Genomic DNA, 21978 nt, shown 5'->3' on the forward strand with positions numbered 1-21978 from the left:
GATCACTTTAAAGCAGACTTTGTTTATCACTACAGATAGATCAGAAAGTCTCAGCCTAGTTTTAGCCCCAGTGGTGGGAATGAAAACTGCAAGATTTCCAAATTATTTTATAATATAGATAGAAAATTAGAAAAAAATTCACCAACAATTCTTAATATGTTTAACATAAAAACATTGTTTAAATAATGTCATTTTCTGATGACACATTCCCTTTAAGACACCGCACCACAATGCGGATAGGAAGTGAAAAGAGGACATTATAAAGGAGAATGGTCTGATGCCAAAGGGCAAAGTATAGATGGTTTGTGTGAGGTGCCTCTTAGGTTGTTAGGCCAGGGCTTATCCATCGGTGGCTTATTCCTCATAATTGGTGGACTGGAGACCAAAGTTCCTTGTATATTGTGAAAGAGACATTGGACTGGGGGCCTGCAGGATGAGGGGCCCGCGGAGACATTGCATATTCAGTCAACTGGAGTTCTCTCATGGGACCTACAGAAATGGGGCGCTGTATTAGTATCACATAGCAGAGTACAAAGATCACTAAGAAGCAGATGGTAAGCTGGTTGGCAAGTCTCCTGGAGGCTTTCGGGAACAATATCCCAGTAGGGGAGTGAAGAGAGCTGGGAGTGGGATGGGTGTGTTAGATACCAGTCTGAGGAGGAATGTAAGCCTAGTGTATAGCTGGAGGATTGCCGCCCTGGTTGTGTAGGGAATTGGATGGCCATTGTTGGAGGAGTTGGTCATGGAGGAGTTCCTATTCTGGATAACAGAAAGAAATTTGTCCTGAAAAAGTTAGTGTCGGACTGGCCCACCAGAGGACCGAAGAATCTCCAGTGGGCCCTCAGCTTTAGAATCTGCACTAAAACTGACATGTTGTTTCTCACTGGTTTTACATTGGTGGGCCCCCATGATCATTTCCTCTTGTGGGCCCCAGATACCACAGTCCAACACTGAAAAGTTATATTTCGAATTGTTATTTAACGGGATCATGTTCTTGTGGTTTGTGAGAAGGCAACACTGCTCTGTGCTCTGTGTGAAGTCTACATTGACTAACCTCAACCATTAAGTGTGTTGTGCTATTGTTCTTTGAAGACAGTAAAGTCCTCCTTTTCAACAATATGGTGTTAACTATGTATTTTAAGGGGGAACCCCTTTCCACCATAATATAAGTTGGTAAAAAAAATAGGGGTATAAATAGTTTACAGATACCATTGGGAATTCTAGGGCATTACCGTGAGTCATAGTGGGAGAGACCCGTAAGCTGATGAACACAGAACATTACTCTGCACTAGTTGCATCTTACATCTGTGTTTTTTTTGTAGTGTAGGGTATCCAAAACTAATAGCTTTACCATGGACATATCCAGTGGTCACCTGACGAGCTTGCAAAGCCTAAAGCACAAAACCAGATGTACCCTCAGTTAAACAGGGTTTATTGCAGAACTGTAGTCACCCCGTCCCTGTGAGCAGAGTATGATCATAAGTGTCAATGCCGAGCCAACTGAGCCCAGAAAAGAAAACACAATCCCCATCTCCAGATGCTATAGTCCAGTTTATGATGATCTAAAATCTGTTAATGGGCAGTTTACTACAGACACATTTATATTATCCTCAATAGGAATCTGGGGAGACTCCTATGTATGACTTGTCCTATGTGTTCCTATTCAAATGTAGAGGACTGTAAAGCTGCATTTTTGGTTAAGGAATAAATCAGATCCATATCTCATATCTATTTTATGGCCTGTGCAGAGTATATACAGGAGCAGGGACAGCTGTTAAAGGCAGGAGTCCCTGCTCCTGTACATTGCACTTATATGCTGTGCTACCTGCAGAGTGCCGAGCTCAGTAAATGTGGGGAGTATACAGGAGCAGGGATGAAACAAATGTTTGTTATATTATGGAGTTAGAACAGATAAGGCAGATCTACAGTGTAAGCCCTGTATAAAAACAGCAGCATAGATCTCAGCTTCCAGGAGCACTTTTGAGTATAGCTTTAGATTTTGACTCAAGTATGAACACTCGTCTTTCAGAATAAATCAGGAGATATCTGGTTAACTATTTCAGTATGTTAGCGTAGAATTAGGCGCAGGCCTCTGGTCTCCATATTAAAGCTGTCAACCATAAAAAAGCCCATCAGCTCAATCAGTGGCTGTTTACAAGGTTGTATCTCATTGTGCAGAAAAGCAACACTTGCCTGTCTCCTACCAAACGGGACAAGTACAGAATGTACCAGTGAACATCTCTATATATAGCGCGCAGACCTGCAGCTCCGCACAGCTTCCCAATGTGAGGAAATTGATAGATGGAAAGTGACGGTGCCTGCTGCAATGCAATTTTATTCTCATCACATCCACCTCGGCATTTCCTGGGGGTATATTATTTCCTCATGCCCACCTTGTGTTGCATCTCCATTAATCATATATATATAATATATATATATATATATATATATATATTTATATATATATATATAATGGTGGTTTACTAATCCGATTTTTAAGTTCTGTTTTAGGATATGTTCACACGTGGCAGATTTTTTTTTTCTCTTTTTTTCTTTTAACCGAAAATCTGTTCCATACATTACAATAGGAGTGTTTCTGCAGCATTTCCTTAGAGCATTACAGCCCTTATCCAGATGAATGGAGATGTACAAAACAATTATGTGGCTGCAAAGAACATCTTGCATCTCTGCATTACATGGGCAGCACTTCAGTTTCATAAAGGGGTATTACATTCAAACATAACTTTTGATATGTTGCTGCCCATGGTAAAACTAACAATTCCTCCCATACTTGTTATTATCTATTCAGTCTTCTTCCCCCAGTTCTGAGCTGCTGCTTTCTGCTGAAGACTCTAAAATCTGTGTGTGAGGGTCCATTTACACAGAAAGATTATCTGCCAAAGATTTGAAGCCAAAGCCAGGAATGGATTTGAAAAGAGGAGAAATCTCAGACTTTCCTTTATGACCTGATCTCTGTTTATAGTCTGTTCCTGTCTTTGGCTTCAAATCTTTGTCAGATAATCTGTCAGATAATCTTTCTGTGTAAATGGACCCTTAGCCTTTCTCTTCCCCCTCCCTTCTGAGGCCGTTCATGTAAACCTGTCCCTGAGTGGCTTTATCTGTAACATTGTAGCTTTTTGTAATGCCAGGGGGATTAATCACAGGTCATTAGCAACTTGAACTCAGATTAACCCTCCCAGCATTACAAAGAAGCTACAATGTTGCAGATAAAGCCTGCCAGGGACTTGTTTCCATCAGACCTCACAGAGAGAGGCAAACACACAGATTTTTGTGTCTTGAGCAGAAAGCTGAGATCTGGGGGAAGGAAACTGAATTTAGAATAACAAGTATGGAAGGAATTGTTAGTCTGACCATGGGCAGCAACATATTAAAAGTTATGTTTGAGCGGAATACCCCTTTAAGCACTGTGCAATGCCTCATTTCTCCTGTGGTGGCGCTATAGGGAAACTGAACACTGATTATTAATGGTCCTAGCTACTGATTACCTTGTGATCGTTTTATTATTCAACTGATTTTCTGCAATTGCTCATCATCAATCTGCGGGAGAACCACAACTCTCATTATGTCATGGTTGGAGTTGTTGTTTAGCATTGGTGGGGAGGGGCAGAGGTGGGGAGCCACCACTAGTTGGGGAACACTGAAGTAGAGTTTGGATTTCATGGATTCAGACCTCGCGGCTTACGTGTATATTTTGCAGAATCTCCTAATCCCCCTTGCCTCCGACTCCCTTCCGCTCCCTACTTATTCCATCTGTCCGTCTCTCATTAAAGTATCACAGAGGTCTGCATTCTTCCTTCTCTGCTCTGGTCATGCTTGGCTGCTCTGTGAAAGAACGGCCTGTAAGCCAGGCATAGTGACACAAAAACCAAGAGGGCATTAAAGTCAGCCGCAGTGCCTTTAATGTTGCTTTGTAGTTTTGCCGCTGGCGGACGCCTGGCTTCTGTGTTGAAATACTGAGACAGGTGCCGCTTACCTGAGGAGACGGAAGTATATGAAACAAAAAAAAAACACTTCTGATGTGAGAAAGGAATTTGAAAGGGTGTGTAGCTTCATCTGAAGCACTGTTTCTTGGAAAAGCATATGTTTTTTTTTTTAGTCATCAAAGGGGTTGACTGCTAAAGAGAACCCCTCTCACTATGTGGTATAATGGCATATGGACAACACTTGGGGGGAGATTTATCAAACTGGTGTACAGTAGAATGGTCTTAGTTGCCCCTAGCAACCAATCAGATTCCACTTTTTATTTCTCACAGATTCTTTGAAAAATGAAAGGTGGAATCTGATTGGTTGCTAGGGGCAACTAAGACAATTCTACTTTACACTATGTTTGATAAATCTCCCCCTTGGAGTCCAATGTGTATGCTGCCTAAACCACAAGCAGCATTAAATCTATAGAGGCTCCCTTTTTACTTACAGATATATATGGCCCTGGGGAGAGGGGGGGCTTGATAGACAGGTCTTTCCCTGTACACATATAGAAAGAGAACTGTCAGTCAAGCCTCATCGGGTTGGGGGAAGTGCCAATTTTAAGTAAGGGTTGTATGGTAAAGAATTATAGAGAATCAGCTCACCCCAAACACGTAGTGGTGCATGTGTAACACCGTTCTCAGGAAGGATGGAGCACGTGGGTAATAGTGCGGGCCGTTACCCGTATAGTCAATTCCAACGATGAAAGGTTTCACAGCTCCTTGTAGTAATGTAGAAAACTTTATTGGTACATACAAAAAATAATAAAAACTTTTAAAACCGCGCCGACGCGTTGTGGAGGCAACCCTCCTTAATCATGGCAAAGAATATACTGAATAGTGAACCATTATATAGTTTGTGGAATGTACCTCCTCCCACTAGCCCCTCCCATACAGGGCAGGGGGAAAACGCCCCCATCAGGGCGTGAACGAGGAACTACATGTGCCACATAACAAGTATATACATTGTAAATATCAAATCAATGTTGTATAAATAAGCAAAAAAATATGAGTGGCAACAAAACAAATAAAGCGTACGTATGGTAATAGAACAGAGGGAAAAAAATGCATAAATGAAAATAAATAGGCACATACACGGACCTCAAAAAATATAGAATAAATCTGTTTTGAGATTCATGCCCTGTGGGAAACGTGTAGCCAAATTTAATTCTATTACCATACGTACACTTTATTTGTTTTGTTGCCACTTGTTTTTTTGCTTATTTATACAATATTGATTTGATATTTACAATGTATATACTTGTTATGTGGCACATGTAGTTCCTCGTTCACGCCCCGATAGGGCGTTTTCCCCCTGCCCTGTACGGGAGGGGCTAGTGGGAGGAGGTACATTCCACAAACTATATAATGGTTCACTATTCAGTATATTCTTTGCCATGATTAAGGAGGGTTGCCTCCGCAACGCGTCGGCGCGGTTTAAAAAGTTTTTATTATTTTTTGTATGTACCAATAAAGTTTTCTACATTACTACAAGGAGCTGTGGAACCTTTCATCGTTGGAATTGTATGGTAAAGACCCTATTGGATATCCCAAGCCGTGGTGTAAGGTCACATGCGCAAGTCAAGAAAATCTATTCGGGATTTTCTCATAGATTTCATGATCCATAGCGTTCAGTTAGGTGCAGACACCCCTTCAGGATTTTTTTGATAAATAGGTGCATATCCTATCTTTGTCTGGAATTCCGGCACAGATGCCCCAAACAAGCATCCGGAATTCCAGCTCCAGAATCTGGCTTGAATTCTGGGTGCGCTGCTTGCCAGACCGGGCCAGCATCAAGCAGGCGCTGCTCCTTGCCCTTTCACTGTACGTGCTTTTAAATCAAAAGCACATACAGTTAAATGCAGCACTAATTTTGACAGGGCGATGAGCCATTGGCTGCCTGCCCTGTTAACCACTCTTCTGGCTGGAGGCAGCATTATGCAGGGGGGCGGCATGAATGAGCACTTGATCAACCCTTTTGCAGTCATCACTTGTCACCTAAATGTCCCCTGTGGAAAAAGTACCCCAAAGGGCGTGTAGCCCAGGATAAACACTACAACAAATTAATAAAAAAGTCTAGGAATACAAGCAATCGTAAAACATACCTAGTTTGTCTGTGTACGGTGATGGAGGCTTTGTGGAGGCATTACACAGAAGATAAAGGAACTCTTTTATCTTTTGAAATGAAACAGTTTGGAGTATAATGAGAACCGTTGATTTGTTATGTGAATTGTGGATTTATTGAATCATATGCGTTCCTTATGCAGTGTATGTCCCCATGTTTGTAGTGGTACTCCGTTCCAGACACTTCAAGACATTCCCAAGATGTTCCTGCCCTAGCAGCAAGTTGATCTCTAGTTTAACCTATTGCCTGACCCTGGCATGGGGATCAGGAGTAAGATATTCAGACACAGGTACAATCCTATAGAGGTTGACGTTCTGAGATCTATCTATAGATCTCCTGTTTCTGGTTTCATGGCACTATGAATATTGGCCATTGTGTACTAAAGTGAGAATTAAAGGGGAGCTCTAAAAATGTAAAATTCATCTGTGGTAGGGTGTCCCCCCGCCCCCCCCCCTCCTTCCGGCAGACGCCGTCCATTCTGTCCATTGCCTATGCAACGTCTAAGTGGAATGGAGTTGACCAGTGTTATACTTTGTAGTGGAAATTGAGTCACTTTCTGTTGAACGTACAATTGTGATTTGGCTGGTGACGGTGTGCGCGAGGGATATGTGATTGATACCTGTTCTGATGACACCACTGATGAATGACTGGAACGCCTCATCATATTACTAATGAATGCTTACCATAATGACATCACTGAAGAAGGGTTGCATTTATAACATTAATTCTGAGCTGTCACCTTAATGACATCACTGATGATGAATGCATATGCTAATGATATTGACTAATGACTTCATTCATGACATCATGACATCAGCAATTATTATCGGCAGTCATGACATCACTGATGAATCGCCAACTGTTCTTATCCAGATAATATTGATTTAGAATCTCTGTTGTAGGGCACAGGTGTCAAACTCACGGCCCTCCAGCTGTTGCAAAACCACAATTCCTATTATGCCTGTACAACCAAAGCTTTGGCTATCCAGGCATGATGAGAGTTGTAGTTATGCAACAGCTGGAGGGCCGTGAGTTTGACACCCCTGTTAGGAATTAAAGCAAATGTACCATCAGGTACATTCACCTTAAGTGTAGCATATCAATAGAACTGCTCCGGTGTGGGGAAGCCGGTGCCGCGGTCCCTTTTTTGAACTGTGGCCCTGTTCCTGCGCATGGTGCCGTTCTATTCATTTGCTACACTTTAAAGCGAATGTACCTTATAAAAATAAAAATCATGGACACAGATTGGACCCAACACAATCTGACAATTGAACTGTGGTATAACCAGGGGCACTGATTTTCCTTTAGCTAAACTGCAAATTTGTTAATAAAAGTTTTTTTGTTTTTTTTTTCACATATAAGGCTCATTCCCTTCTACTCCGGCCTCCAGAATGATCAGTTACTCCCATACACATAAGGCAGCTGCAGAGAAAGAGAGAGAGAGAGAGAATCACAGACAGAAACTGCTGCTTCTAGTTAGGGTTATATCTCTACAAAGCATTCAGAGCAGCAATGCTTATTACTGCTGTATAATGTCCTCCAAGCTGCCGCTTTATGTAAAACTGTAGAGCACTTACTAGACGCAGCAATTGGCTCTGCCTTTGTCCCTCCTCTCCATCTGCAGCTGCTCCCTCCTCCTCCACCTCCTCTCTTCATAGACTTACATGGGGAGCACATGTAACCTGATCTATCAGTGAAGCTCAAAATCAATCTCCTCCAGCATCCTTACAGATTTGATCAGTGAATGATCAGTGCAGGAAACAGGGGAGGAGGTGAGAAGTCTGATATTTGTATAAAGGTGCACACTTTAAATGTAAGGGCAGTTTTATTCCTGACTTGGTCTTTACATGGTATGTGGCTTTGGCAATGTATTACTGACTATGTGTTTATTTATCCACAGGATACGGGCACATTGGGATTTAAACATTTCCTTCCAAGAAACCTCTTGCAGGTACCTTTCTTACTTTCCTCTTTGTGGTATAGCTCCCTGGAGTGTATTATTGCATAGGTGCCCTTCATGTTGCATACATCACTACTGGGATATAGATGATATATTGCATGCTAATAGAACATAGAGTAGTAGTTTTGGGAATGTCTGTACATACCTATCCTGTATAACAGGGATGGGGAACCTTTGGCCCTCCAGCTGTTGCAAAACTACAATTCCCACCATGCCTGGACAACCTTCGGCTGTCCAGGCATGATGGGAATTGTAGTTTTGCTACAGCTGGAGGGCCGAAGGTTCCCCATCCCTGCTGTACATTATAACAGTGAATGCCATACTTTATATGCATTTTTTGTTTCATTTTTTCATATTCAGTCTTGTTCTCGTAGTTTGCAACATTTTTCTCAATGCTACACTAGCCTGTAACGTCTCGTTCAGTTTGTCTTCATTGGAGCTGAGCATGAATGATGCTATAGAGCAGGGATGGAAAAGCCATGACCCCGCAGCTGTTGCAGAACTACAATTCCCATCATGATGGGAATTGTAATTTTGCAACAGTTGGAGGGCCGAAGATTCCCCATCTATAGAGGATTGTCGTACATTTCATTATTGGCGAAACACAACTAATATAAACATAATAGTAATAAACTATGTATATTTATATAATGAGCAATTGTGTAACAATAGGGGGCACCACTGAGTAGCTCCTTACACATAAGTACTGATGATAGATTATATATATATATATATATATATATATATATATATATATATAGCAAGAAAATGCAAATTGAGTGAGGAAGCATTTCTTGTTGGTACAGGCCCAGTAGTCTTTGCTGCGCTATGCAGAACTGATGGATTCACAGGGTTACTTATCACCGCAGCTCCAGAAGTCTGCATTATACGAGAGGCGCCTGACGCCGAGGCCAATTTCACACCATTCTAATCTGTCCACCTCTTGTGTGAATCAGCAGGGGCACAGCGGCCTTTTTATGTTTAAGAGGGCGTCTCGTGAATTACATTCTGAGAACTGAGAGCTTCAGTATCTCAGCTACTTTGGCTTCTAATATTTCAGTTAGGTCCTTCAAGGAACTCATTAATCAAAATTTAGCTCTTTTTCAATAAATGAGAACAATTTCATAAGAAGGGGGGGGCTTGTTTCATATTATTATTATTATTATTATTATTATTATTATTATTATTATTATTATTTCTAATGCTATTTTTATTATTATTTTTATGAGTGCATTTAACCATCAGAAATAAAATTCATTTATCTCTTTTAATAATTAAAATATGAAATTGGAAACGCAGATTTGCTCATATGAGGAAACACAAAAGGAGAAATTTTATATTGAGAGTTACATGGCTCTTTCAAAAAAGTACCATTGTGTATGAACGATGTTAAAGGGGAACTATCAGCAGGTTAGATTAATCTAACCCGCTGATAGCCCCCTATTGCGCACGGGAACTTAGGATAAAAATGTCTTTTACCTTCATCCTCAGTACCATTCCAGTGCTGTTGGTAATGTAATTGTGTCTCCGGTAGGGCTCCTGCTCCATTGGGGGGGGGGGGGTGCTAGTGTCAGTGGTCCTAACGGCCTTACCGGACACAGGACTACATTAACAACTGCATGGGAACAGTGCCAAGGATGGAAGTACCTCATTAGCCAGTCATACCTTCATCCTCAGCACCCCATGCGAAGTAGGGGGCTATCAGAAGGTTAGATTCTTCTAACCTGCTGATAGTTCCCCTTTAACGAAAGGCATGTATACGTTTTGGCAAATCTTCCTATCTTCTGAAAATCCCTCTATCTGCTTGGCCAAACCAATCATTTCCATCAGGATGATGAGGATGATCTACACCAGTGGTCTCCCACCAGTAACCTCGGGGCTACATGCGACTCGCGGCTTCCTGAAAATCCTTAGATATAGCTATATGCCCTGATGTTACCCACTGTAAAGTACAGTGAAACCTCTTTGACATGATCACCCAAGGTCGGTCTTCCATGAGAGTGGTTTCAAAGTAAATGGCCACTTTGCGTAATGTATAGTGGGCTAAAAATCCATCTCACGAGCCATCATTTGGATAAGAGGGTGGTCCTATTAAACAGGTGGTCTTTTGGGTAGGTTTCACTCTATTATAGTAATGTCAAATCATTGAAATATTGCCATTGCTGAAAGCCAAATGCGACTTACGAGGGACAAAACGTCGGTGGCCGCTCTGATCTGGTCTTAAAAACCTTATCCTAACCCTAGTAAAATATCTTTATGTATAAAGTTCACGATCCTTGGGGGTGAGAATCTGATCAGGGGCAATGCATGGTGATTTGTACCTAGTTAATCCAACAGGAACATTAAAATAAAAATAAAAAAATCTCTGAACACTGACTAACAAACACCTATATAGAATGACATAGGAGTGGGGTGGGATATTCGGGGTTAACTACATTTACTTATGGGTTAAACATTTATTTCACCTCGTTTTAGATAATACATGCAGTAAACCATGCAGTCTCATAACTTTTTAATATCGCACCTCTAAAGGGTTAATAAAAGAGACTTATTCCTTTAGGTGCCTTACAGTAAATCCTGACCCTAATCCTCCCCTTTTATCCTCACGGGGGTCATCCTGCCCTAACAAGCTGTGCACTGACGAAAGGGGCTTACGCAGCTTTCCCTTACTGTATAGGCCTAGTGGCAGCTATGCCTGTCCCTCCCACAGCTGTCATATCCATAAAACCGATCCCTTCAGCCTGTGCTGACTCAGATTGCTGTGTCTTACCAGGTCTTTTTAAGGGGTTGTCACCTTCTCTTATCACCGAGCGCAGAGGTGATGGGTAGAAGGGAAGTAATACAGCTCCCGGTGTGCTGCCAGTGCTGTGCTTGTGCCCTCTACCTGTAACTAATAGATGGCTGCACTGTGCTGCCACCAATGGAGTCCTATACTGCCCAACCCCTGAGAGATGAAATGTTAGAAACAAGCAAAGTTAGCTGCATAGGTCTGTGCTATATACAGTATCTCCTATTATATCCATATGGATCTGCAGAGATTTTCTGGAAATTTGTCTAAATGTGACCAAGGAGGAAAAATTAAATTGGTGGGCTCCACCAATATTAATTTTATTTTAGGTTTTTAATATTTTAGTTATTTAAATAAGACTATAGAGCACCTAAATCTCTGTATCTCTGGTTTCTAGAAAATCTTTACTAGACATCTCTTACCCAACAGTTTAAAGGGACTCTGTTAGCTGTACATCACACACACACAGAGCTGAAGTGTCAAGGAGGCAGTGCTGAGCCGCAGCATGCTCCCATCTTCCCTCCCCCACCCTTCCTGCCTTGACTGATTGATATACAATGCTCAGTTCTGAAAGACAAGCAGGACGAAATGGGGAAGGGAGAAACTTTGTAATTTGGTTTATTAGACGACAAATGTCTTCATGGTTCTCTTATGGAGAGAGGATGGGTTAAGGGAGATTAGGCACCAAAACTGGACAACAATGAGTTAATTTACAGCTACATCACCGGGCTATCTCCTCTGAATACGTCTTTCACACAGGTGCCACTGTGTAATCCTTTGTTCTCTGCTGGCGACTAATCTCCCTCCTCCCTCCTATCCCCTCCCTTCTCCATGGGTTACACAGGGCACATCTAATGTAAACAAGATGTGATTTCCTGATAATGAGCAGTGAATGAGAGGGGGGGGGGCTGGGGAATGTCTTTTTGAAGGCAGATAATGGCATATTTGCCTAATAAACCCAATTACAAAGTTTCTTAAAGTCGCCTGTACTATTGATTATGACAATAACCCTTTAAACACAGGACTAGGGATGGTCTGAACCTGACAAGGTTTGGGTTCGTATGAACCCGAACACTTGGCATCAGATTCCCGCTGTCTGCCCGCTCCGTGCAGCGGGTGTATACAGCGGAAGGACCGCCTGGAAAACTGGGATACAGCCTATGGTTATGGCTTTATCCCAGTTTTCCAGGCGGTCCTCCCGCTGTATCCACTCTCCCCACGGAGCGGGCAGACAGCGGGAATCCTTTCCGAGAGTTGGGGTTCGTGCGAACCTGAACCGAAGCAGGTTCGGACCATCCCTACACAGGACTTTTCAGATCAGTGGAGTATTACTTAGACTAAAGTGTCAGAGATTTCCTGTATCCAGGGTTTGCATTGTCTAGAGGGTGTTATATCATATTCAAACTAGAAATGGTTTTGGTTTAAGCGAAAGGTCTCTCTTTATGTTATCTCCTTTTATATATATAGAATGTTAGAAGAATATTTGATCTAGCTTTTCCTCTGGATGCAATGGTGTGGGGGAACAAACCATATCTCGACAATAATGGGATAAAAACATCTGGAATTGAAAAACATCTGACTTTGTTAGGTTGGCTCACAAATCATGTAATATGGCAAGATAGCAAATAGGCTCATTTAAAATATGGCAGCCAGATGCTATATGAATGCGCCGCACCATTTTCCCATCATGGCTTTTTTTTTTTTTTTTTTAATAAATGTGCCGGCTGACTAAGACATCTTCCATTTAGGTTTTTCTGATGACATCTAATAATGTTTAACCCCTGTCTACCAGTGAATTATACAAGCCTCCCAAATCCTGATGAAGAAAATGTATCCGTCCTTTAATTTTTCAGCAGATCCTAATGCCCTATAAATATACAGTTGCACACACTCAGAATGCTCCCGGAGATAACCATCACGCAACACATGCTAGCGGGGATCATCAGCTTCTTGCGGACACTCTTGGGGATAATCAGACTCTCTGACTTCCTTCCAGAGCTGTCGGAGCTCCCGCCCCCTGGTAGCATTTATCGGATTTTATTTTCGGAGGTGGGAGGCGGCGGGGTCAGGGTGATTGGTTTCCTTATTGATCTGCGCGGCTCAGTATAATCCCCGCAGCTGCTGGGAGCTCGTTAAAGGATGGAGAGCGGCTGAGAGGGCTTTTACTCTTTATTTATATGTCTCCTCCGCTCATATTTTATGTAGGGGAAGCGTCTTTTTAAACTTGGTACTTTTATAGAAGCCGAGTAACTCCTTCTCTACCTGATCACTCTGATCGGCCTGACCGGAAAGGGGGAAGCTATAGAGGAACATCTGCCTCCTGGTTGGGTCATACAAGTTCAGGAGGGACGTCAGCACTAGCCACAACCCAGAGTGACCTCCATTGATCGAATGGGATGGACTAATGTCTTTTTCCTATCCATCATATCTATCTGTCTAGTAATTTATCCATAAAAACGATCCAAGGTTTCCTAGAATTTATAGTTATATTTACCAGAGATGGCGAATAATAACCAGTAAGATATACATTTATATACTGTATACAGTGGAAGACACCTATAGATATATTAGAAGCATTTTTGAACTTGCATTTTCTCCCTTATGCCAGTTTAGATCATGTTGTTTTGCGACGGGTGAGCGGTTCGCACTTTTTTTTTTTTTTTTTGTGGGGATTTTACGCCACCCATTGTTTTGCACAAAAATATGGCAACGTCACATACAGTAAGTGTTTCCCAAAAGCCACAATGCTTAGAGGTTTTCCTGGATTAAAAAAAAAAATGTATGCTCTCTTTTAGAAACAGTGCCACTCTTGTCCTCAGTTGGTATATGGTATTACAGCTGACCTCCATTGAAGTTAAAGGAGTTGTTTGGTGAGCAGAAGATGGCTAAAGCCATATTGGAGATACTGTGCAGCTATTTGGCATTGCGTGTGGACGTAGTTTTGAACGTGACTTAGCCCCACCCCATGTTTCTGAAGGCTTACTTCCTAGTCATGGGATCTAAGAAAGTGAGCGCCGGAAGGCAGAAGGCTTCAGCACAATTGTAATACCACACATGGCCTGAGGACAGGGGTGGTGCTGTTTTTGGAGGAAAGTAGCTGTATTTTTCTAACCCTGGAAAATCCCTATAAACCTTTTTTAGGCCAAAAGCCAAACATTACAAGCATGGTCAAAAGTCACAAAGAACGACACATGTGATTTATAAATAAGCCAAAGACAGGGAAAACATAGTTAAGAAAACAGGTGAAAACTTTGTAATTCCTACTTTTTGGGATCTAAAACATACACATCAACTACTGTAGCTGTTGGCTAAATGTTTTTTGTTCTCCATTGGGATAGGAAAGAAAGCCGCTGCCAGACTTCTGGGGGCTGCTATATCTCCCCCACCACTGCTCCCTCTCCCCTTTCACAGCACTCTGTTTCATAGAAACACAGTAAAAGAGAGAAGCTGCAGTTACATCCTCATTATTTTCTGTTGTCTACATTGTTGCCATAAACCTGGGCACAAAAAATGCTGAGGTTTATATAAACCCTGCCCAGTGGGCAGCTGCATCCACATCTTCTCTGTCTACAGTTCAGGGCATACTTACTTACAGTCCTTGTTGCTTGCACAGTCTCTGACCAAGGCTGCAAAACATGGGGGCGTTATGTAAATACTCCCCAAAAGTAGATATTTCAGGGGTGTTTCTGGGTGGTCATGAAGGTGGGACCTAAATGTCCTGATTTTGCTGGTAACTCCTTTTTTTAATGTATTACTGCAAATGGATTTTGGGGGGAGAGGGGAGGTTGAGCAACTACAGGCACAGTAAGGGGCTTAGGTTAAAGGGGTAGTTCAGAAGAAAAAATATTGTCTTCCAGTACTTATCCGCTGATGTATGTCCCGCAGGAAGTGGTATTTTTCCAGTTTGGATCGCAGAAGAGGGTTTCTATGGGGATTTGCTGCTGCTCTGGACAGTTCCTGACATGGACAGAGGTGGCAGCAGAGAGCACTGCGTCAGACTGGAAAGAATATACCACTTCCTGCTGAACATACAGCAGCTGATAAGTACTGGAAGCTTGAGATTTTAAATTACAAATATCTGGCACTTTCTGGCACCAATTAATTTGAAAGAATTTTTTATTTTTTTTGGTGAACAACCCCTTTAACGGAAGATAAAGGAAATTTTTCTTTCCCCCATATAACATGTAAAGTTTTGCATATCCATAAGTACATTCATACAAAGCCATTAGCATTGGACGTCTTGATGAGGAGCTGGCCAATAAGCTGGACTGTACATGTCCCTCTTTATGACACCTTAGGGCCGTTCTCTTATACGGAGATGATAATGTCACAGGATGTTGTTCTGTCAGACGCCGTGATGTTCTGCATTTTAGCTCCTCTGATAGAGAAGAAAGCCACGAGCTGATAGAGGAACGCTGACACATTTTCATCATCCTACAATGGATCCTACAAGGAGTCTCTCAACGTTCCTTTAATTAATTCATCTGAGGATAGCAATTACCCTTTAAGAAACCAACGCCGCTTCCAGTCGAATCTCAGTGACTGCTGTGATCTGGAAGTGAAATATTAAGGAGAAATAACATTTTTTGGCGATAGTTACTCCACGACGTTTGAAAGCCAGGGCCCAGTGTTGCTCCTTTAACTCGTAAAGTGCTACGTCCGTCTCGCCGGCGCGGAAAAGGTTTTGCCGTAAAGACACTAAGTGGCGAAAGCCGTATCAGGAGCCTGACGGAAACATCCCATTAATAATGCATCCACAATGAGACGTACAAGACTGAAATGTAGCTTCGTTTTTTTTTTTCCTTCTCCCCCGCTGCAGTAATTTAGAAGGTTTTAGAGGGAAGATGACTGTAATAACTTGGAGAAGCCTTCCTATTCCTGACAAAAAAAAAAGTTTCAGCTCTTGTTTTCCTCCTGATGGCTGAGGACAAGGATGCGCAGTCTTATGATTTGGCTGTCTGCGAGGAAAGTCACTGAGAGTTCTGTAACAAAATGTTCAAAAGGGAAATTAGAAGCAGGGAACATTGCATCTAAGCAGGATCTGTGTGTGCTCCACTATGACCGCTCGCTTCTGGTTTAGCTTAAATTGGCGTTATGCAATTTGTCTCTTTAACATATCTTATGCATAATATTAAAGATGGACTCTGTCTTCCAGTGGTATATTGTGTTAAAGGGTTACTCCAGCAACAACTGGTGTCAGAAAATGCCAGAGATTTGTAATTTACTTCTATTGAAAAAAGTCAAGTCTTCCAGTATTATTAGCTTCTGCATGTCCTGCAGGAAGTGGTGTATTCTTTCCAGTCTAGAGAGCAGGAAAGGTTTTCTATGAGAGTTTGCTACTACTCTGGATAGTTCGTGACATTGACGGAGGTGACAGCAGAGAGGATTGTATCAGACTGAAATGAATACAACATTTCCTGCAGGACATACAGCAGCTGATAAGTACTGTAAGACTGGAGATTTTTTTTTTTTTTTTTTACAAATATCTGCCACTTAATGATACCAGTTGATGTGAAAGAACACACATATATTATAGTGGTACCTTGGTTTAAGAGCGTTTTTGGTTTAAGAGCTCAGTTTTTCAAAATTGTGACTTGGTTTAAGAGCATTGCTTTGGTTTAAGAGCTCCCTGTACTGGGTGGGAGCGCAAAGGGAGGAGGGGCATGGTCTGCATAGCGGGGTCTACAGCTCTGTACTCTGACCCAGGAAGTCTCCATCACCTTCCAAATCATAGCAGATCCACTTCAGGCTGGGGATTGCATCAGGGGACAGGACTGTGGAGGTAATCTCCTCATAGCTGTAACCCCTCTTTCCCTGGACAGAGAGCGCTGCATGTATGTGCCCACATCTGCCCTGCTCATTCCTTCCTGCTCCCTGCAGTCTCTGTCAGTAACTTATTTATCACAGATTCTGCTGTTTCTGAATGTTTGTTTCATTTGTCTTACATGTTATTCAGGATAATAAATCATTATTTTTGGGCTGTGGAACCAATTGTCTGCATTTCTATGATTTCTTACCGGAAAATTTGCTTTGTTTTTAGAGTGGATTTGGATTAGTGCGGTCCCAGAATGAATTATGCTCGTAATCCAAGGCACCACTGTGTATGTGTGTGTGTGTGTGTGTATGTATATGTATATATATGTATATATATATATATATATATATATATATATATATATATATATATATAATTTATTATTATTATTATTAATAATTTTTATTTTTTTGCTGGAGTCCCCAGAGAAAAATACAAGATATCCTATTTCCAGTGGAGCAGCCGTCTTTCTTTTCACTAATGTTAGGATTGTGTGACGTAATTTATAATGTGTTATAGAGGACATATCATATTGCGCATGGAAATGTATATCCCTGCATCTTAAAGGGGTTATCTAGCATTATAAAAAGCACAGCTACTTTCTTGCTAATACAGCGCCACCCCTGTTCTCAGGTTGTGTGTGGCATTGCAATTCAGATCTATTCACTTCAGTGGAACTGCACTAATAAAACCATACCCAAACTGAGCACAGGAGAGGTGCTGTTTCTGAAAGAGAGTAGTCTATATAACCATTTAAGGTATCCATACACATGCAGTAGCTGTCGTGTGACTGACAGCTGTCTCTTCAGATCCCTTGGGCATAAGTGTCTGAATGGAGATTGATTCAAACATTTCCAGTAAGAATAACTGAGGAACATCATAATGCAGAGTTATAACATAGGCGTCCCTACTATTGTTATTTCACATGAATTTAAAACCTTATCCTTATGGAGACCACCAGCTGGGGTAGGGAGATGTACAAGTCAGGCAGTGCTCCCCGGATACAGATACATAATTTTTGAAAGAAAGAAAAAAACCCTTTAAGGCTGTCAGTATTGTTCTGCACATCTGGCCCACATCTGTGGAGATGCATTTCATATGGGTTCCTGCTATTGTCGTCTGAGCAATACGTTACAATGGGTATAAGCCGTATTATCAGGGCAGCATTGTTGCCTATGTGTCCCATTCACTTCCCAGTTTGCATTTTTTCTTTCTCCCTGGCCATTGGTTGCCCTCGGCCCGGTGATGCTGTTAATCACCCTCAGGATTGCGTAGCTGGCATCTTTCCGCAGGCTTCAGCTCCTCTAATGGGATTGGCAGGGTCAGTGTTTCTTGAACAGTTTAAGGCCGCTTAAGGCATTTGGTTAATTGATTCCAAATCACCTTGATTACAAATATGCTAATTGCTTTTGCTGCCCCCTACTGTGACCTCCTCCCCACCTCTGCCGCTCCCCCGCAGCCCCCTCCCGCTCAGGGTCAGCGAGAGGGTACACTCCTGTCCGGTTTCCTTTTAAAAGTCTATTCCTTCCACGTCTTGCTCTCTGAAATACCCATGAATAATTCAGACTAGAATATGCTGAGGGTGACAGAAAGCAATGCCAATTGACCATTTCACTGCCGTGACTCTATTGCTTTTCTGGCCTTCTATCCAAGAGTAAAGTGCTTGGCAAATGTCAAGGAAGCATGATGAGTAAGTGACCGCCGAAGAAGGGGTGTACTAGAAGATTCTGACCGCTGTAATACAGTAAAAGTTGAGTCAGACCCAGTTTAGGGGGTCATGGGTTTGCAAGTGGAATAAGGCTCTATGTTCATTGTTTATCATATTAGAAATTTAGTCTACTAGAAAAATTACCAGGTTTGTCTTCTTTCCCCACCGTATTATAGAACTACAACTCCTATCATACCCTCCCAGCCTTCAGCAGCAGCTGGAGAGCCACAGAACAGAGCACTGTATCTGATATTGCAGCTTAGTCTTATTAGCTTCATTGCTACTGAACTGCAGTACCTCATACAGCCAATGAATCAGTATGGCGCTGTTTCAGGGGGAGAAAATTGGACCAAAGATCGAAGATGAACTTTTTAACCATTATCTATGGCTGTGATTATCTGTGATTATTAATACTTTTAAATTTAAATTAATGATGTGCCAAAGCACATCATTCTAATCTCAGAACAGCTAAACAATAGACTATTTGATCCCTTCAATAAAGTTATAAACTGAATAGAGATGAGCGAACCCCAAGCATGTTCGGGTTCATCCAAAGCCAAGTGTGTGGCATTTGATTACCAGTGGCTTTGGAAGTTGGATGCAGTGTGGTAACCCAGGGGAACCAGGTAGTGTTAGTTGGGCAGGTGATTGTGTATCGCTTAGGCACTTGTCATGGTCGCCAGGAGTGGTATGTGCCCACCCCAGGATATACCAACAAACCAACATGCGCCCATTAAAGGTTGGTGTAGTGCAGGTGTTGTACAGAGGAACTACAGAGTCCAGCAAGTACTTAAACAGGTGCAACGTTACTGTAGAGACTTCTCGAAGGCTTGGTACACGTTAGAATGGTCTTTCTTGAATTAAGGTGCAATAAAGATATTTTGGAGACACTAACTGAGATCCCTTGTAGTGAGCTGGGTACTTGAGATAGAATACTTAAAAACACTGCCACACACAGGTATACAGGGATACTTGAGAGTCTCTGGTTACTGGAAATGGACAGTGGACTGCTTGCAGAGTTGGGAGAGTGAAGGGACCTATCCAGACCCTCAGGTACCTAGCTGTGGGGGTTTAAGAGAAGAAATACCTGCATCCATGGATATGATCACCCGCCTATTACTGTCCATGGGCACTGAGTGACACAGATCCAGGAACACAGACCTATTGGGTAAAGCTAGCCAACAGGGAGAGCCCTAAGGAAACCTAGCATGTTGCAGCAGGGTGCTTAGCTTTACTTGCTCTTACCCATTTGCTGTCTTTACTTCTGTCAAGTTATAAGGATAAAAAGAGAATAGTCCCCCAGCTTGAATAGAATTCCTATTTTCCCAGCCTACAGCAGCCTAACTGGTTAGGGTTGAGGTGTTTGAGAAATAGGGGTAGTCTCTCATAAGGTCCCCACAAATAGGTCCTGGCCTGCAGGCCAGGCCCTGGAAAGTGATGCAGCGGGAACACAATCTTTTGCTTGCTCTCACAAAATAGTAGGGACTCTTGACAGGTTAGAAGAGGGCCCTGCATGAGGTACCATCCACTGGGATTAGTCTTAACTTGGCTTAGTATACATATAATTACATATTATAGCATAATACAGATAATTCATTATAAACTCAATTAACCCTTCTAGTTAACCTCCTGCAGCTCTGTTCTACATAGATGACAGTGACACCTAGTGGTGGAAGTGCAAACTGCAGCCTTCATCCTAGAGCATATACATACATAGTACTACAGACCTAAACCTGCTATAAGTAGCAGTGGCCCTACCTCTCTGAGACACTGCAAGCAGGAGTAGCCAACGTAATTTGACATCATATAAGGAAGGTGATTGGTTATCAGTAGTTTATTAATTAATATTAATTCTATGAAGGTTAAGAAATGTTTAATCCAGGTGAGACTTTTCCACTCGCTCAGGAATCCTTCTAACCTACATACAACCCTGTGTGTTTCCCAGCTGCTCCAGTGCTAATGCTTTTCCGAGCATTATTAAAGCCTCATTCCTGCCAACTTGTCGTCCCCTCCAGCCGATGTTAATTTAGGAGAGTTCCTATAAGCGTATTTCCATTGTTTGAACCAGCCTCTGCGTGGAAGAACTTGAGATTTAGAGAAATGTGGAATTAAGTGCCGGTAAACCCTTCTCTCTTCTTTCCATATAACTTTTAAGCTGAAGCCATATCTGAAAGTAAGCCATAGAAATGGCTCCACTATTGTATCAGCTGTTGGGGTTCAGATGATCACAGGGGATTAAGTGAGAAATCCAGGCACCATATCAGTCATGTCTGTGATCTCTGACCACCAGGATCTCTCACCGCCACTGATTTCCCGAATAAGAAGTATTTAAATCCCTTTGGCACTACGTGATGGCTCCTTGTTTAGAATGTTCTCATACTCCTAGTAACAGAAATCCCAAAGAGGTGTGAGTACTGAATTCAAAAACCCCTATTCTGGATGCCTGCGGTGGTCCAAAAATCACAGACTTCATCAATGTTATAGTCTTACATACATCCATGACATCAGGGGATCATGTTGACTAGATTCTTGGCTAAGGGACAATAGCCTAGCTATCTGTATCTACTCACCAACCTTATTCCCCCCAATAATGACACCACACCTTATTGGAAGAAAAAAGGCCACAGTAGCCCTATTTATTTAATGCATAAATCACTTATTAAACATTTGCATATATCAATAACTGATAACAACTTACCGCTAGTAAATGTGGGACGGGTTTTGGAAGGCAATAGTAAACGTAGGAGACAGCACTACTTGTGAAAAAACTTGATTTTTTTATTCACATCAGACGCAACGTTTCGGCTGGTACTTCAGCCTTTCTCAAGCGTGAGAGGCTGAAGTACCAGCCGAAACGTCGCGTCTGATGTGAATAAAAAAATCACGTTTTTTCACAGGAAGTGCTGTCTCCTACGTTTACTATTGGATTGAAGCCGAACGGAAGGGTCCTGTGCGGTGAGACGTGCACTCCATCTAAACATTCTTGATTTTTTTTTGTTTTCCACTTTTTCCAGTCCTGTCCCACTTTGATTTTTTTTTTATAGGGTTTTGGAAGGCATCCCATAATTACTCCACCGTCTACATTATAACCAGACAACAGGATCTCCACTTTACCGCTGTCACCTAACCCAAAGGCTCCCACCGGGAGACCCCAAACCCCCCTGGGGACCCTGCCCACGGGAACCAATCCATAGCTGGGTATCACCCCAGCCCATGGAGCACTTATTACCATAACAGGTATCCATTAGGAGAATGTATGCCTCCTCCCCAATTAGGCAAATGCCAAAGCCTCCAAAAGCCCCTCACACTTCGGCCACCGTGACAATGCAGAATCAACCCACCAAATCATCTGATAGAAAAGGGACCGACAAACCGAACCAAGTAAAAACAGCAAATAAGGGCAGGTGGGCAGGACTCTTGTACCCACGCCGCTACAGCTCCTCCTCCCGCTCTGTTCCTGCCTTCGAACCTCTTTGTCCAGTTTAACTCTTTGCACTCCTGCATTTTCCCCTTGTCATGTGCTCCCTCTATTATCCCTGTGGGTCATTGCGGGGCTTACTTTCTTTAGTATATGTCACCACATATGTGACTTGGTT

At 42.2% G+C, this 21978-nt stretch overlaps 1 protein-coding gene across 5 annotated transcripts in view; it reads left to right on the forward strand.

Annotated features, from left to right (window-relative positions):
* Positions 1-21978, forward strand: part of SAMD11 (sterile alpha motif domain containing 11) — a 141823-nt gene that overhangs the window by 56636 nt on the left and 63209 nt on the right. For all 5 annotated transcript variants that reach the window (XM_069948690.1, XM_069948688.1, XM_069948689.1 and 2 more), the window contains exon 4: positions 8012-8062. In XM_069948690.1, coding sequence (XP_069804791.1) covers positions 8012-8062 — 51 coding nt within the window. The remainder of the gene's footprint in view (positions 1-8011; positions 8063-21978) is intronic.

The sequence above is a fragment of the Dendropsophus ebraccatus genome, chromosome 12 (assembly GCF_027789765.1).
Source record: "Dendropsophus ebraccatus isolate aDenEbr1 chromosome 12, aDenEbr1.pat, whole genome shotgun sequence".
NCBI lineage: Eukaryota > Metazoa > Chordata > Amphibia > Anura > Hylidae > Dendropsophus > Dendropsophus ebraccatus.